This window comes from Eublepharis macularius, chromosome 3 (genome assembly GCF_028583425.1).
Source record: "Eublepharis macularius isolate TG4126 chromosome 3, MPM_Emac_v1.0, whole genome shotgun sequence".
In the NCBI taxonomy this organism is placed as follows: Eukaryota; Metazoa; Chordata; class Lepidosauria; order Squamata; family Eublepharidae; genus Eublepharis; species Eublepharis macularius.
Window position 1 is genome coordinate 171,632,567 of NC_072792.1, and position 16,379 is coordinate 171,648,945.

The 16,379-nt window shown below is 46.0% G+C and overlaps 1 protein-coding gene across 1 annotated transcript in view; it reads right to left on the reverse strand.

Moving 5' to 3' along the window:
* The window catches only part of LOC129326318 (autocrine proliferation repressor protein A-like), a 37,117-nt gene that overhangs the window by 4,968 nt on the left and 15,770 nt on the right, over positions 1-16,379 (reverse strand). Inside the window, exons 4-10 of the mRNA XM_054974472.1 lie at positions 9,633-9,681; positions 9,208-9,327; positions 8,655-8,747; positions 8,386-8,475; positions 6,256-6,385; positions 5,912-6,032; positions 4,542-4,665 (exon numbers count right to left, since the gene is read on the reverse strand). Of these exons, the coding sequence (XP_054830447.1) occupies positions 4,542-4,665; positions 5,912-6,032; positions 6,256-6,385; positions 8,386-8,475; positions 8,655-8,747; positions 9,208-9,327; positions 9,633-9,681 (727 nt within the window). The remainder of the gene's footprint in view (positions 1-4,541; positions 4,666-5,911; positions 6,033-6,255; positions 6,386-8,385; positions 8,476-8,654; positions 8,748-9,207; positions 9,328-9,632; positions 9,682-16,379) is intronic.

The window sequence follows — 16,379 nt, forward strand, 5'->3', positions numbered from 1 at the left end:
ACTATTGCTACGGACGTAAGAGTGTGGATGCTGGTGCCCCCCCATCTGTGCTTCCCCCCCACCCCCATTTACACTTTGGGGGCTTGGGATAGGCTCATGCAGATAGGATGGCAGGCCTTCCGGCCTGAGCAGGCCTTGTTACTTGAGGGAGGCTAGAACTGGTAGTGGGGGGTGGTGGCCATCTTTTATTAGGGCAACTACAGAGGTGTAGTTATCAGTGGCCATTATGTGATGCCAGGGCAGCCATCTTTGTTTAGGGCATCTTGTTGATCAGCAGCCATTTTGTGTGGTGGGCAGCCATTTTTTGGGTCACCCCCATAGGTGACCATTTCACTTCTGTACCCATTTTAACCATGCTGCTCAAGAAAGGCCAAAGAAAGCCCAAAGGCAAACCGCCAGCAAAGAAGCAAGCCCCTAAAAGTGCTGTGCTGGTGCTTTCCTCATCTGTTGGGAGGAGTCCTTTAGTAGTAGAGTTGCCAACCCCAGGTGGTGTCTGGAGATCTCCCGGAATTACAACTGATCTCCAGGCTGCAGGGCTCACTTCCCCTGGTGAGAACGGCTGCTTTGGAGGGTGAACTCTATGGCATTGTACCCTGCTGAGTTCTCTCCCCACCTCAGGCCACATGCTCTCCAAGCTCCCCCCGCCCTAAATTCTCCAGAAATTTCACAATTTGAAGCTGGCAACCCTATCATGTAGACGTGATATACTGAATTGCATTGCAGCCCATGTACAGTCCAAAGGGGTTTCGAGGCCAGGATCAGGGCAGCCCAAGAGTCTGGAGTCAGCTGCTCTGTCCTCTGTGGGAAGTGTTAACAAAGTTTTCTGCTCTAGAAGGACTTTCTGCCATAGGCGAGCATGAAGAAAGTGACATGCTGGTGGTGTAAGGTGCAGTGATGGACCCCGATGCTTGCTGTGGAGCCAGCAGAAGCGTATGTGGCTTCAGATCATCCATGCTGGCCTGAAGAGGCCTGCCCTGTAGCATGATGGTAAACACACTAAAACACAGTGGGCATATGCATAGCTGTGGAGGCCCTGGGATCAGCCTCTGTTCCTACACCTTTGGTGCTTTACACTCAAGCAGAACCCAGGCTAGCATGTTTCAGGGCCTTAGCTAGTTGGAACAGTGGCCTTTGTGGCTGCAGCCATGAAGCAGGAAGGTTGCCAGTCTACATACACAGTTGGCTTTAGTCACTGTGACATGGCAATGAATCAAGGGTTTGGTCACAATGGGCTCGAAGTCTCCCTGGCTGCCCCCCCTTTTTGTTTGGTACCTGGATATAATATAAAGGGCATAATGATTTAGCTAGTGCTGCATGGTTGCAGCGTGATGAGGAATTCAGTGTGTGGGGGCCGACCTGAAGCCTGGCTTACCCTGAGATAGGGTACACTAGCAGTTTGGGCTGCAGGTGATGTCTCCTGCAGTACCAACACAGGGCATCGCTTTGACAGCAGTTACCTTGTTCATAGGGCTGTTGTTGATCCTAGTATCTGTGTACTCGGTGGAGCAGTCCATTCAACCCTGGATGCTTTGTTGGGAATTCACCTCACAAGGGATAGGGTTAGAAATTCTGTAGATCTGGCCATGAATGCCCAATCTGAGGTGCCCCCCCCCCAACACCTTCATGGCTTGAAAATATCAGGAGCATGGAGGTAGGCATGATGGGAAGCTGACGGGTGGTTCAAACAAACTGGAGACGGGTGGTCCGAACAAACAACAAACTGGAGAAGGGACCTGTCCCATAAATCTGAAGGTTCTTAGTGGTTGCTGGCTGCATATTCCAGGCGCCAGGATCCCCCTTTATTTGCTAGTGGGTTTCACATGGATGTTGGATCCTTGTTTAGGGTCCTGGTACAAAATAGCAAGGGAGTGTGCTGAGAGAAGGGTGCTGACCCCTTGATGCCCCTCTTTTTCTGCATATAGGTCCTTTGACCAGCAGTCAAGGTGGCTTGGTGATGTGAGGTCTGCAGTTAAATGGCAAAATGTGACATTGAGCCTGCCTTTCACTCACCATCTCAAAGATTTTGTGTCATTGGGTTTCCCTTAATAGGGCAGTATCATAAGGGCAATCTTACAGTCAGGGCTCTTCTAAGGGAGTGCTCTGTTTTTTAGTGGCCTTTGAGCACTTCAGCCCTTTTTGCAAGTGAGGGCTCTGCAGGTTCTGGCCATTGCGAGGGTTAATTTTGCCTATAGAGTGATGGCACCTGATAGAGAGTTTCTTGGGACCCCTCCTTGAAGCCATAGGTTCTTCATCACAGGCTTAAGTCTTGTAGTGGTATCTGGGAGGATTTGGCAGTGTAGGATGAGTTAAGTTTCCCAACTGCTTTAATGTGCTTGCCTTTTGGATGGAGGACCTGCTCTTAGAGGCAGAATTTTCAGGTTAGCTCTGATGCTCCTTGATTTCTAGATCTTAGTGGTAGTGTTTTGTGGTAAGGGATTTTGTCTGCCACATTGTTCACTTTTAGTGTGACAATTCAAGGGGCAGTTCATGTTCTCAAGTCACCCTCCCCAACACTGCCAAAAGAGTTATGCAGACCATTTATGCTCCTGTGCTACTGTTTAGGTGGCAAGAGGGGGGGGTCACCTAGGTGACCTCGGGGTCATGGCATGCCCATTTCCTATAGGCTTACAGGGACTTGTTGCGCTCTGGCTGGTAGTGGGCTTAATGGCTCAAGGGGAGTTGTGGTCCCCTGCCTCATGTCGTCTCACAGGGCACACCCCCTTTCCCGACAAGCTCATGCAGGCTTGCACCACCCAGGCAAGTAGTGGCCTGATAATTTGAGGGATGGTGCGGACCTCTTCCTCACATTCCAGTCATTCACCAGAGGGGTGAGGACCTTGGCTCACAGGGCAGGGCCCTTTCCTTACAGGCTCACACAGGCTTGCACTGCCCAGGCAAGTAGTGGTCTGATGCTTTGAGGGGAGGTGCGGACTTCTATCTCACATACTGGTCATTCACCTGGAAGGTGCTGACCTTGGCTCACAGGGCAGGACCCGTTCCTTACAGGTTCATACAGACTTGAAGCTGGAAGCCAATTTTCAGACAGATCCTTCTATTTGCTGATGTGTATGCCTGCCACAAAGAACCTAGCTTACACTGGAAAGGGCATGGCAGTGGGAGGTTTCTTGAGGTCACACCACCCAGGATGTTCGTGTTCCCTCCCTCATAGGATTGTTATTGTGAGGGTAAAATGGAAGACAGAAGAACAATGTCAGCCATTTTGGGGCCCATGTTGGGGGACAAGGCCAGCACAGGTAGGGAGGGTAGAAAATGTTTCCTCTTTGACAAAACAAAAAGGATTTAAAAAACTTCCCTCAGCTATCAGAACCTGTGTGGCACAATGGTTAGAATGCCATACTTAGATCTAGTAAACTCAAGTCTCTCATGAAACCCACTTGTGTCATGAAAGTTTCTGTCATTACCTTGGGCCACTCACACAATCTAAGGGTTTGGGGGAAAATAAAATGGAGACAAGGAGAACAATGTAAGCTGATTTGGATTCCCATTGGGACAAGGGCAGGTTATAACATTTGTTACAATTTTGGCCACACCTCATAACCAAATATAATTGCTTTTCGGGGCACGTCTGCCAATATTTCTGAAACACTTGACAGGAAGCAGACCAGCTCATTCAGTTTTCAACCTACTGTTAAATATTGTGAGCTCAGTAAGCTAGAAAAAAAGAAGCACTATGTGCTTATGTACCGCTTTTCTGGACAGATTAGTGCCACACAGAGACTGGTTAAGAATGTCAGTGTCATTGCTATCCCTGCAATACAGCTCAGGAGCTGGGGCTGAGAGGAATAGCTTATTCAAGGCCATTGAAAGAGTTTATGGCAGCAGTCGGAGTCAAACCAGCAGAGAGGTTCTTTGGGATGAGTAAGTAGAACAAGAGGGCATATTTCTAGCAACCTAAATAAATATACCCTGAATTGGCAACCCCTGGCCTAATTGTTCACTCTCAGCCGAACATGATAAAATAATCCAGGATGAGGAAACCGAAGGCCAACTGCAAAGAAATCCAGGAGAATCTTCACAGATTGTGCAAGTGGGCAACAACGTGACAGATGAAGTTTAAGGTTGATAAGTGTAAGGTGATGCACACTGGAACAAAATATCCAAAGTTCAAGTACATGCCAATGGAATTTGAACTTGTTGAGAAGTAAAGAGTCCTTGGGGATGCTGCAACAGTGAAAAAAGTAAACTCTATGCTGGGGAATATTAGGAAAGGGACGGAAAATAAAACAGACAATATGTATAATTTATGATGAAAGACTCATTTAGAATACTGTGTACCAAAAGGACATTGGAGAGTTGGGAAAAGTACAGAAGAAGGAAATCAAGATTAAGGGGTTGGAGAACTTTTCTAGGAGGAAAGGCTGAACAGTCTGGCACTTTCCAGGTCAGAAAAGAGACAACTTCAAACATCACTTTCCAGTAGCAGCACCATGGGAGCATCAAACAGAAATTAGAAAGCAAGTTGCAGATTCCTATCTACTCCTTTCACAGAAGGACTTTCAGGGTATGTATCTTTTTCTTACCATTATTCTCTGCCAAGAGACTGAGGGACGTGGATAATTATTTTTGACCCGCGTATAGGAAACGAGAATTGGATCTGATAGAATTTCTATACCTAGAAATCTGTCATCAGCATTTGGGATGATGCTGGAAAGGAAAAGGAAGAAAATTGTGGAACAACTTAATTGCAGAGATTCATATACAAATCTTTTGTCCAGAAAATAAGGATTTGGGGTTCGAAACTCTCATGACCCTAAGACGCACGCATCCAAGGATGTTCCCACACAAAAAGAAATATATTTAAAACCCAAATGGACCCTTTGTATGAAAGAAAAGAGATTCTTTATGGAGAATAGAATGTTCTGCAACACTAGTGCACAACAACAGACAGTTAGTTAGAAACCCCTCCCTGACTAGCTTTGAAAAATAAAAGTGCTTTTCAGCATATAAAGAACTAAGGAAGTGTGTACGCACTGGAATTAAAAACAGTAACAAATTTTCACCAGTGTGCATGATGTCTTCAAAAGAGAGGAGAAAAAAGTGGGTAGAGCATGCTCCAAAGTACAAATCCCCCTTTCTCTGCTCATTGTGATATTCCTAGATCATATTCCATTCACAAGAGAAGTCAGAGGAGAGGGGAAGAAGAAATCCAGTTTAATATGATTTTGCAGGCTTTTCTCATTCTGACTCCCTACCAGTTTCAGCACCTATATTTCTGGCCAATTGATAGAGCTGCTTTACATGTTGAAAAGTCCACCTGGACTGGCAACAGACATGACCTCAGAGTTCCTTGTTTAGAACTTAATTCTCAGTTATGCATCGGCCATACCTGGATCAGGCCTGTGGTGCATGGAAACTTACCCCTCCCTCCTATCATTTCCCCAAATTAAAAGGATCAAGGGAGATTCTACTTGCCCCATTGGGGAAATTATATATGTGGTACATTTGTACAAATAGATTTATCTAACAGGGCAAATAACAGTTCCGAAGGCATCTCTCTAAGGAAAATCAAATGCAGTCAAAGCGGGGGCTTAATACTCTCTTCCTTCAATCCCAATCTGAATTGGGCTTCCATGTGCCCAATTATTCCTTTCTGAACACAGAATTGCCAACACAAATTCCACACAGGAAGTTTTAACTGGGCTAAAATCTTCAGTGTACTGGACAAGCACACCAGAGGTATTGCTTTTACATGGGTGGATTTATTGACATAATAAATGGACTTGCTGGGCACCATCTTAAATATGCTGCTTCCTTAAAAATTAATATTGAACCAAAACCAGTGACAATGCTTCTGCTTTGTTGAGAAATTTCCCATTCTCCTTCTCCATGGGGAATAAGAAAAAATGTTGGCCATCAGAAGGTAAAATTCACTTTTGGAGTACAAACTCACTGGAGATGCTTCTCTCCTTCTAGGTAGGGAAAGTAATAATGGGAGTTGTCAGGCACGGAGACTTCATCCCCCGATGCAAGGATTATGAACTTGGATATGTTTGTGAACCGCTCATTGTATGCTGGAAAGGGAAAAAGCGAAGGTTATTATCATGGCAGGTGTATGAATGTCCCACTCTGAGCCTGACATCTGTTGAGCAGAATGGATAGAGGCACTGCAGAACACAGAAGGAGAAGTGCTGCTCTTTCCATCACAGATGGATTTCAACCAGCAGTTTTAAAATTTGTCCTCCCACTGTACTCTCCCTCCCACTGTGCTTATCGACATGGATAGAATTTGCTCACCCAGTGGGTCCAAATGAGAAGCCAGAAGACTGAAACGGGGGTGGTCCAACTCTTGGGTTATATTCATCTCATAGAAGGCTCTTAGCCTGTAAGACCAGCCACAATATGCTCGGTATTGGTGGGGGAAACTCTGCACAAAATTGGAATCACAAGAGTTAGGCATGTGTCCTAGGGGTAGGCAGACTCAATATTTCTGTAACAAGTCCAGTAGGACCTTTAAGACTAACCAACTGTACTGTAGCATAAGCTTTTGAGAACCAAATTTCTCTTTGTCAGATGCATGGCAGGTATGAAGAATTTGGCCTGATATATACATGTGGTGAGGGGAGAGGGGAGTAGATGCAATCAGTATGCTTCTGATAATAAGATCAGTTTGCTTCTGGTAATGAAATTAGTTACTCCTGATAATGAGATAATCATTCATAGTCTCTATTCAATCCAAGTCCGACTGAGTCAAATTTACATATGAATTCCAATTCAGCAGCTTCTCATTGGATTTTGTTTTTGACGGGTTTCTGTTGAACTATGGTGACCTTTAAGTCCTTGATGGAATGTGCTGGTAGATTGAAGTGTTCTCTCACTGGTTTCTGGATGTTGGGACCAGTCACAGAATTGCAGCTTGTACAAAAATTACAGCATTTCAGAGTCTCTGCTGGGAAGTAAAAAATAATTTGTAGGGGTGTGCACAACCCCCTGAAAAAGTCTGGGAATCCAAGGTCCAAATTTCAGGGACACTTTCCCCTCCAAAAATCTAGTATTCCTGAAATCTGGTAAAGATTCTCTTACCCAGTTAAGATAGATCAGAGAATCCCAGATTTATTGGGCCATTATTCCCTAAGGGGAAAATAATCTTAGAGCTCCCCTGGATCTGGGGGTGGAATTTTCCAAGAAAACTCTTATCAAATTTGCAGTGAGCTTATTCCAGTCAGTCCTCTAAAGGACAGGAACACTCCATGGGCCCCTGAAGAAGGTGCCCCCAGCCAGTGTCCATTATTCCTTAAAGGGGAAACATTTCAAAGGAGGCTCTCAAGCAGAAACATGCAGGGGAAGGACTAGCAGAGGCCAAAGGCACACTTCCAAACACAAGAGGAAGGCAAACAGAACTATACTGAAGCAAGGGAGTGGATGGAATCCTCCCAGAACCAAAACGAATCAAGGGGACCAACAAAAATAGAGAGAATCAAGTCAAAACTGAGAATTCCTCCTTAACCATGTTGAAACATCTTCGCCCAACTGAACCAGAGTCCCTCACAGAAGCCAGGCAGAGAAGGAGAACTCCTGCACTGGTAGGCCACTCACTTCCTCCTCCCTGCCTCACTCCTCCTTCCTCCTGCTTCTGCCTCACTCCCTCCTCATTCCTGCCCCACCCTGTTTCCCCAGGAGAAGCCTAGGAAGAAGTCAGCCAGAAGTTGAAGAAATGTTTCCCAGTTTTACCCAGATTTATCCAGGGATCTGGAACTGGTTTTCTGGACTAGATCCATGATTCTCTGATTTGATTTGAGAAGGTTGTATTAAGCCAGTTCTGCAAAAATCCAGCTTTTCCCCGGAATCCCAAATTCAGATTACACACCTCTAATTAGTTGAATTCAGCTACATTTCACGCGCTGCCTATTCAAAGGAACACGCTGTGGCATGAATTAAGCAATGATCACATGTTGTGATTGAATGTACTGCCAACATGTAAACTTGAGAAAAAATTGGTGATCTGATTTAACAGTTGCACACAAACATGCTCAGGTTTGGTGTGCAAAATGTGTAAGGGGAAAATACTAGTGAGACCAATGGTATTACTTTCCCCAGCATACCCAAGACGATTGACTGTACAATCCAAAGCAGACATACTCTACATCAGCTGATTGAAATAGACAATACAACTGTTCTCAGGACTCCACTGTCATACAACCAAAGATGGAAACCACCTTTTTGGAGCAGATAGGTATGAGGGAGATTGCGGGGCAGCCATGGGAAAGCAGTGAGAGCGTGCATGCAACGCAAGATTTGCTAAACGTTTTTTAAACCAATGAAAAAAAAATGTATGAATGTTTAAATGCTGCTTCTTGCTACTTTTCATTAACCTGAATTTTTATAGATGTGCTCCATAGGAATATTTGACTGAAAGTTGAATCTCACCTCTGTGAGGTTGAGAAAATCCATGCCAATGGGAATAATTGCAGCAACTCTGCTGTCGACTGCTGCAGTCAGCCAAGTGATCCATCCATCCTGCAGGGTGGAGAAAGCAGATGGAATAAAACTTAAAGGGTGGAGGGGAGAAGAGAAACAGTTTACACAGCAACTACTTGAATCTCAGAGCTTGGGGCTCAGGAGGGATGATGCACATACAAGCAGCAATACGGCCAAGAGAGAATGAACAACGTGCTCAGTAATGCACTCCTACTTACCATGGAAATACCTGTCAGTGTGAACCGGGTGATGTTTTTCTTCATTGTTTTCATCATGTAGTCTGTGATCGTGTCCATGGCTCTCACGGTGGCCTGCAGAGACAAAACATGAGAATAGCCTCCTCATGGAAAGCAAGAGACGCTTACTCAGAGGTTGCCTAGATGGAAGGACAACACCACCCCCAAATGGTTTCCATGTAAGGCCTGTGTTGCCTAACCTCCCATAGAATCAGCCGAGCTAACAATTGTGGCACAGATGTTAACTAGAACAAAATGAGCTAACATTTGCTGCTGACATGCTGGGGATTTAATTCTTTACATGTATAGACGGCAGGGCTTTTTTTCTGGGAGAAGAGGTGGTGTAATTCTCATGAGTTTCTGAGAAGAGATGAATGTGAAACATCAGGACACATGATCTCATTTCTTAGTCCATCCCAGAACACAATTATCTGCAGACACATAAGTCTGGAGGACAAATACAGGGTTCTTGTGAAAGAGTGCGGAGTCTCTGGGATCCGTAGCCATCTTTGGAGGACATGAACGTGAGGAGTACCTTGACCATCGGGAATTGCACAAGCCAGTGTGGTGGTGCATCTGGATCATTCATAAACCTCCACCAGGAATATGCAAATATATCCAATCCTTTGATTTTCTTACGTCCTAATGGGTGTTTCTGGAACAAAAGAAATGAGAGGAGCACAGAAGGTAGATCACCTTTGGCAAAAGCAATGGGCCTTTCCTAAATGAATATTTAAATGGATTTTGGTCCCTCCCTCTGGTGGACTTTCATCAGAAATGCAGTTTCCAGCTAACCCAACATTAATTCTGTTTTCTATTGAAATGAAAAGCCTGCCCCATTGTTGTATTGTGGTTAGGGGGATTCTGCCGCAGAGGAACAATACTGCATATCAGGGAATCGACTGACTGGATTCAGGGACGGAGGGAAATTTCCGTACAGACAAGCCCTTCAGTACTTACATGAAAGGTCAGTGGCTGGAAGGGAACCTGCCTCAGCACTGCTACGATCCTGCAGAGAGACAACAGTCACTTCACTTGTGAGTACAAAAGGAGCTTTCAACCTGTTGACTTTAGAAGCCATGTCAATAAAAGACAGTTGGGGACAACCTGAAGCGACATGGAACAGTCTCAAGTGATCCCGACCCTTGGATAATTGTATTGCCGTCAAACATCTTTTTTTATTACTGGATAACAGAATGTGAGACTGGATAAAATTGCTCATCGGTAGCTGATTTATATTCATGAACCACATGTTCTAAATGCAGGAGAGTGAACTTCTAGGCAATCTTTGCAAAAATGTTTCGTCCTTATATTTTGACCTCTGGGTTGTCAGAGACTCACACAATTTGGAGCTTTCCTGGAAGGCATGGCCCTTTGTTAATCTGAAGCCAGTTTTAGTTCTCTGAAAATAATCTTTGGGCTCTTCTGAAAGAATAAAACCAGGATCATTCTCTGTGTAAGAGCCCTAATACTGATCAGATGGGAAAGCTTATGAAAAAGCATAACCTTCAAGCAGTATTCAGGCCCACCCGAAAAATACAACAGATACTACGATCAGCAAAAGACAGTAGAGACCCCCTCACCCCTGCAGGAGTATACCGTATACCCTGCAGCTGTGGACAAGTTTACATCGGGACTACAAACTGTAGCATCCAGACAAGAATAAAAGAACATGAAAGACACTGCAGACTTGGACAACCTGAAAAATCAGCCTAACTCAAACAGGGCACAGTATCTTATTCCAGGACACCAAAATGCTGGACAACACTTCCAACTACTTTGTCAGACTGCACAGGGAAGCCATTGAAATTCACAAGCATAAGCAAAACTTCAACAGGAAAGAAGAAACCTTAAGAATGAACAGAGCATGGTTTCCAGTTCTGAAAAACACCAGGCTAACAAAACACTCTATACTCGACAATAGCCCTGCAGAGAAGATTAGCACATCAAGCACCAATCCATATGCAAAAGAACATCCTCAGGATACATTGAAGTCTCCCGCCAATAGCATTCCACACCCTTGGAAACTCTTACAGGATGACTCAGCTCAAACCCACTCCTCCTGAGTAGATACAAATGACCTGCCAACATCTTTTCTACACTATGACACTGAGAGATCTCTGTCTTTTGGTGCTACACCTCTGAAGATGCCAGCCACAGCTGCTGGCGAAACGTCAGGAACCACAATGCCAAGACCACGGCAATACAGCCCGGAAAACCCACAACAACTGTCACGCCTAATACAGTTCAGTGAAAAGTGCATCAAAAGCACTGGTCCATCCACTCCAGCGTCCTGCTTTCTCCAACTTCCAACCAGATGCTTCTTGAGATCCTACAAGCAAGACACAGAGTCCTCCCCTTGCTATTGCGGCAGCAGCAAATGATTATAATTCTCAGAGACAAACTCCCTTTGAACATGGCAGTGCCATTTATTCACCATGGCAGATTGCATTTGTCTAATCGCCTTTTGAAATCAGATTAACCAGGGGCCATATGGGGCTGTGAATTCTACAGGTTAATTACTTGTTGAGCAAAGAAGTGCTTTTATTTTATTTTATTTACATAATTTATACTCTATCTATTTCCTCAACAGGGATCAAACATGGCTGAAATTATTTTCCTCTCCTCCATTTTATCCTCACATGGACAGCCCTGTGAGATACGTTGGGCTGAGAATGTGTGACCCATTGAAGGTCCCCCAGTAAGACTCCAGAGCAGACATGGGGATTTAAACCTCAGTTTCTCAGATCCTACACTGACTCTTTAACCCCAACACCACGTATTTCCCCACCCTGAATCTATTGTCCATCAGTTTCATTGGATCTCTTTGAATTACAGTGTAATGAGAAAGGGGAGAATTGTTAGTTTCTCTATTGCTTTCTCGTCACCATGCATTTTTAAAAAACAGTTTATCATGTCAAAAAAGTCCTTAACCTTGCACATTATTATTGTTTTATTAGTGTGAAATAGAAAAAATTAAGGAAATAGGGGGAAAAAAGAAAACAATGCTGGCTACAAAAGCCCTATTGGCAAATTAATAGAAAGATATCTATAAAGATGTTTTAAATACCTAAAAATAAGTCGGTACGCAATTGCTTTCTTCGTGTGATACATTCAAATGTTGGTAAGTTTGTATGGTTTTCAATCCAATGATTTAAGGGAAGTGGCTTTTGTCTTTTCAGTGTTAAAGTACAGGTCTTTTAGCAATTGTAAGGGCACATAGGCTCCATTTCCATTGAACATTGGTTAGATTCCAGGAGACAGTCAACTAGTTTAACAGCATATTAGCATCCTCAAAAATAATTGTGTTTCTTAACAAGAAATTAATATGACTAATAACTTCCTTCCGAAAGAGCTGAATGAATAAACACATCCACATCATATGCTTAAGAGATGTATTTTGTGTAATTACTATTGCCAAAACTTACAGCCCAATCCTAAGAGGGGCGGGGAAAGTGAATAGGAACCGAACTAAGGCTTGTGACGGCGTATCTGGGCTTTACGCCCGCATAAGTCGCCTTCCGCCCGCACTGGGACGCGGCGCCGGCCCGCCGGTGGGCCGGCACCGGCGCAAGCCACAGGCGCCTGGGTGGCGGCGGAGGAGTGGCGTAGAGCCCCACGCTGGCGCAGGGGGGGCAGGGAACAGGGCGGGGTCAGAGTTAGTCTGCTCCCTAAGCCCCTCCAGAAGCAGTAACGCCCACAGTGGCACAAAAAAGCTATGCCACAGAAAAAGAAGGCGCAGCCCATAGGCGCCCATGGAACGGCGAAAAACTGGACCCTCTCCGAGCACCCAGCCCCGCCTCCATGGCCCGAAGGAGCATAGGATGTGAACTATCCCGGGGACCAATCAGCGTGCGTGCCCGGCGTGGACGAGCCCCCCCCTCTCCACACCCAATCACCTGCGACCGCGCCCTACAAAACATCCGGCCAGCGCCGGCCAAAACCTTCAGGTAAGTGAGCACGTCGCTGGAGGCTCTGTCCCTCTGTCCGTGTGCTGCGTGGCATTGCCCCTTTGAACACTGAACGGGGGTGAGGGCATTCACGGTGGCAGGCACGGAATGCACTCGGGGGACTTTGTGAAAAAGTGGGGGGGACTTCCTGTAAAAGGGAAGAAGTGCAAATGTCTGGCTAACCCCCTTTTTACCCTGACAGGAAGAACAATTCAACATCTAACTGGACTCATGCAAGCTAATTGCTTCTAACTAAGCACAAACAAATTAACCCTTCCGTGAGAGAAGGGAGTGACACTTGGCGAACTTACAGCAGCCTCTCCCGTTTCCTTGCATGTACCCTGACTCTGGTATGCCCGCCTGGTGATGACTGACGGAGCGCTGACAGGTGAGGAGGAGGTAGGGGAGGGGGGACCCATTCCGCAGATTAGTGCAAACCGCCCATTCACCTGACCCCACCCACTCACTTGCCGCTTCGGGTGAGGCCCAGCAGGGGTGGGGGGGCGACCATGGCTGCCCCTGGCCACCTCAGAGGCAGGCGCCCCGAAAACCACATGCGACCAGGTGTTTGTTATGACCAGCTCATTCCCTCCCGTAAAGGTAAAGGCTTGCCAAGGCCGAGTGCATCCTCGCAAGACCGTCATGCATCAGCTGGTCGCTGCTGCCCTCGACTATGTGCATCCTCCCGGATGGCGGAGTGTGGGGCTTGCCTCGCCAGTGGAACGAGGCAAAGCCCACATGTGTCTTTTTCCCCCACAGGCACGTCCAGGGCATGGCTGCTCCCCCGCGTCCTGCCCTCCCCAAACATCTCTGACGGACAGTTGGCTGCAGCCCAGGAAGCACTTTCGCGCCACGGCCTGCATCTCAGCCCCGCCCCGCCGAGCGGGAAGGAGGGCTGTGAAGAATTCCCCGGCTCCCTTGCTAGCCTAAAAACAAGCCCACTTGTTCCAGTGCAATAAAACGAGTTGTAAAACAATTACCTTCTGTGTCTGTGAGCCTGACTTCATCCTCTGCCCCTCCCCCAACACTCCCGTCACATATCTCCACCTGCACATCACCACAAATGTATCTGACGGACTTGGCGCTGCATTGGGCAAACGGGGGAGAGGTCCTCAGACCACGCCCACCCCTCTCCTTCCCGACTGTGAGCCCCGCCCAATGCACGAGCCGAGGTGGTCTGCCGGCATGGGTGCAGTTTGCCTGCTGCTCTGGGGCCTGGCCGGGATCGCGTGCTGCCCATTGGCTGCGCCTATCCTGGCCCCTCCCCCTGCTGCTTGTGGGGAACAGCGCCCTTTGGCTGCGCCCGGAGGTGGCCACGCATCAGGCCCACCCACAACGCTTTCTGGTTCTCCCAATTTGCATCTCTGCGCTGCTGCCAGGGCTGGCGCCGCTGCACTTTGCTGGCACTGGATACGGCCTGGCGGCGCCACTGCTACTTCTTTGCAGGCACGCCGGCGTTGGGGCCGGCCATAGGATTGCACAGTTAGACACTGTGCTTAAATCTTTAGTAAAAAGACACTGTGTTATCCATTATATTTAAAACATAATGTTTTGCTGAATAAGTCACAGCTCAAGAGGCATAGTAGCAACAGGAATATGGCAAAAAGCTTTATCCTGCTGCTTTAGCGAAATTGGAAGGTCCAGATCATTATTCCATTCATCTCTAAGGCTCTGTGTATCATATTTCTTAACTGGCCTCAAATATTTATATACAAATATTGTAGATTTCACTTTCTGTATTGATTTAATAAGATTCTCCAAAAGTGGGGAGATTCTTAAGAATTCAATGCTGCCAGACCATATTTGGAAACCAACAAATATTGCAATCAGAAGTTGTCAAATCATATTTAGACCTCAGTTGAAAAAATGACAAGAATTCATCATCCTTACCTATCAATTAATTTAAAATAAAAATTGCTTATCCTCCAAGTCTTCCTTAAGAGAGATTTCTTCCCAGTTATAAAGTCTGAATTTGTCCATCATGTTAGTTCAGCAAGTGAGAATGGTTCAAGTTAATATTGTTGTGATATTATACACCATACTTCTCTTGCTGCAGAAATTGTTGGAGGAACAAAATCCATTTTAACATAAAAAAGAGGTCTCTAAAAGATCCCAAGATGGATACTCCAGTTGAGGTGAGGAATCCCAATACTTGGTACACGCTAACAAATACACCTGATGATAAGCACTAAGGTCTGAAACAAAGTATTTATTTTATGAATATATCTACAAGGTATATAAAAGGGGTTTGGATGCATAACATATATAATTAAAGATATAATATTTAGTTTGAGTGTATGTACTTTACCTCATAATGACAGGTTTAGGGTTGCCCAGCTATCCATATCCAATAATATATCTGAGATCAGTTTATTAAAAAGCAACAAGATTATATCCTTAATATTCCTTGGGATCAATATTCTAATATAAGTAACTGCATCAGGGTATCAATGAAAATGTTCCTCAGTAACAGCACTCTATGACATATTGTCTTCCAGTGGCATCAATTCTGATTTTGTCCAATTAACTGAATAACCAGACAGATCACCAATAATTATTAATGAAATTCACTCATTCAGGAATGGAAGACTGACATTCTGAAATAAATAAAAAGATCATTTCCATATAAAATAATCTTAAATTTTAAAGATTTATGTATGAAGCCATATTTATTGTTACTTTGCCTAATAACACAAGCCAGAAATTCTAAACATAAATCAAAAATGAGATGAGAAAGAAGACAACTTTGTTTAGTTTCTCTTTCAACAGGGAATAGTGCAGAAAAATACTGCATGCTGGCAATCCTCACTGAAGAGGTGGCAGATCTTTGAGCCATGACGTCCTCTCAACGGGCTGCCATGAAGGGAACGGCTGTCCTCCAGACACTTGGCATTGGTCAGTACCAAGACCCAGCAACCACAGAGGACCCTATGCCATGGAAAGTCTCTACATCCTCCAAGGGAGGTGGGGCAAAAGTGGCATGGACAGAGAGGGAGACCGTGGACTGGATCAAAGTGTGGACCAGGGCATGGGTGTTGCGGGCTCTGGACTAAAATGGTACATGGGAGACATGTTGCCCCTTTTTAGTGCCTCCCCACCCTCTTTGCCATGTGAGCAGTGATTGAGAGGGAGAGGCTGGAGACACACCGTAAGTGGAGGGGGGCTGTGTCCTGGGGCCGTGACTGCATGGCTGGCTTGGCTGTATTGGTGGTGGCCATGGTGGCTGCCTGGGGGATCTGCTGGATGTCATGCACAAGGGCCAGGCTCACACTGAGGGGCTGCTTGGGCAGTTTGTGTCTGTGGCTCATGGCCTCCCACCAGCCCTTCTTTCTTGTTACCAAGAGGGGTGGCCCAGGGCACATCGTGGGGTCATCCCTGAAATATGGGCTGGCAGCCAGAAACCAACCCACCAGTGAACGTGGCCTCCCCCTCATCTACCCAGCTGATTGTTCCCACCAGTTAATCCCATACCCTCCTTGCCATAGACTGCACCTCAGAGAGGGCCATACAACTCTCCTGGTGCTGTCCTGTGCAGCTCTCCCCAGCTGTGCGACTCACTGTCTGTGCTGTGACCATGAGGGCATGTGGTCCCAACTGACTGTTCTCTGGCAGTTGGGGGAGGAGGTGTTGATGGGCAGGGGGGTTGTAGCCCATGCATTGTCTCTACCTTTGCTTGCCACTGATGTGCCTGCCATGGGGGCAGCATGACCATTAAGAGATGCTGGAGGTGTTGTCAGGGGAATGGTGAGGCATGTGT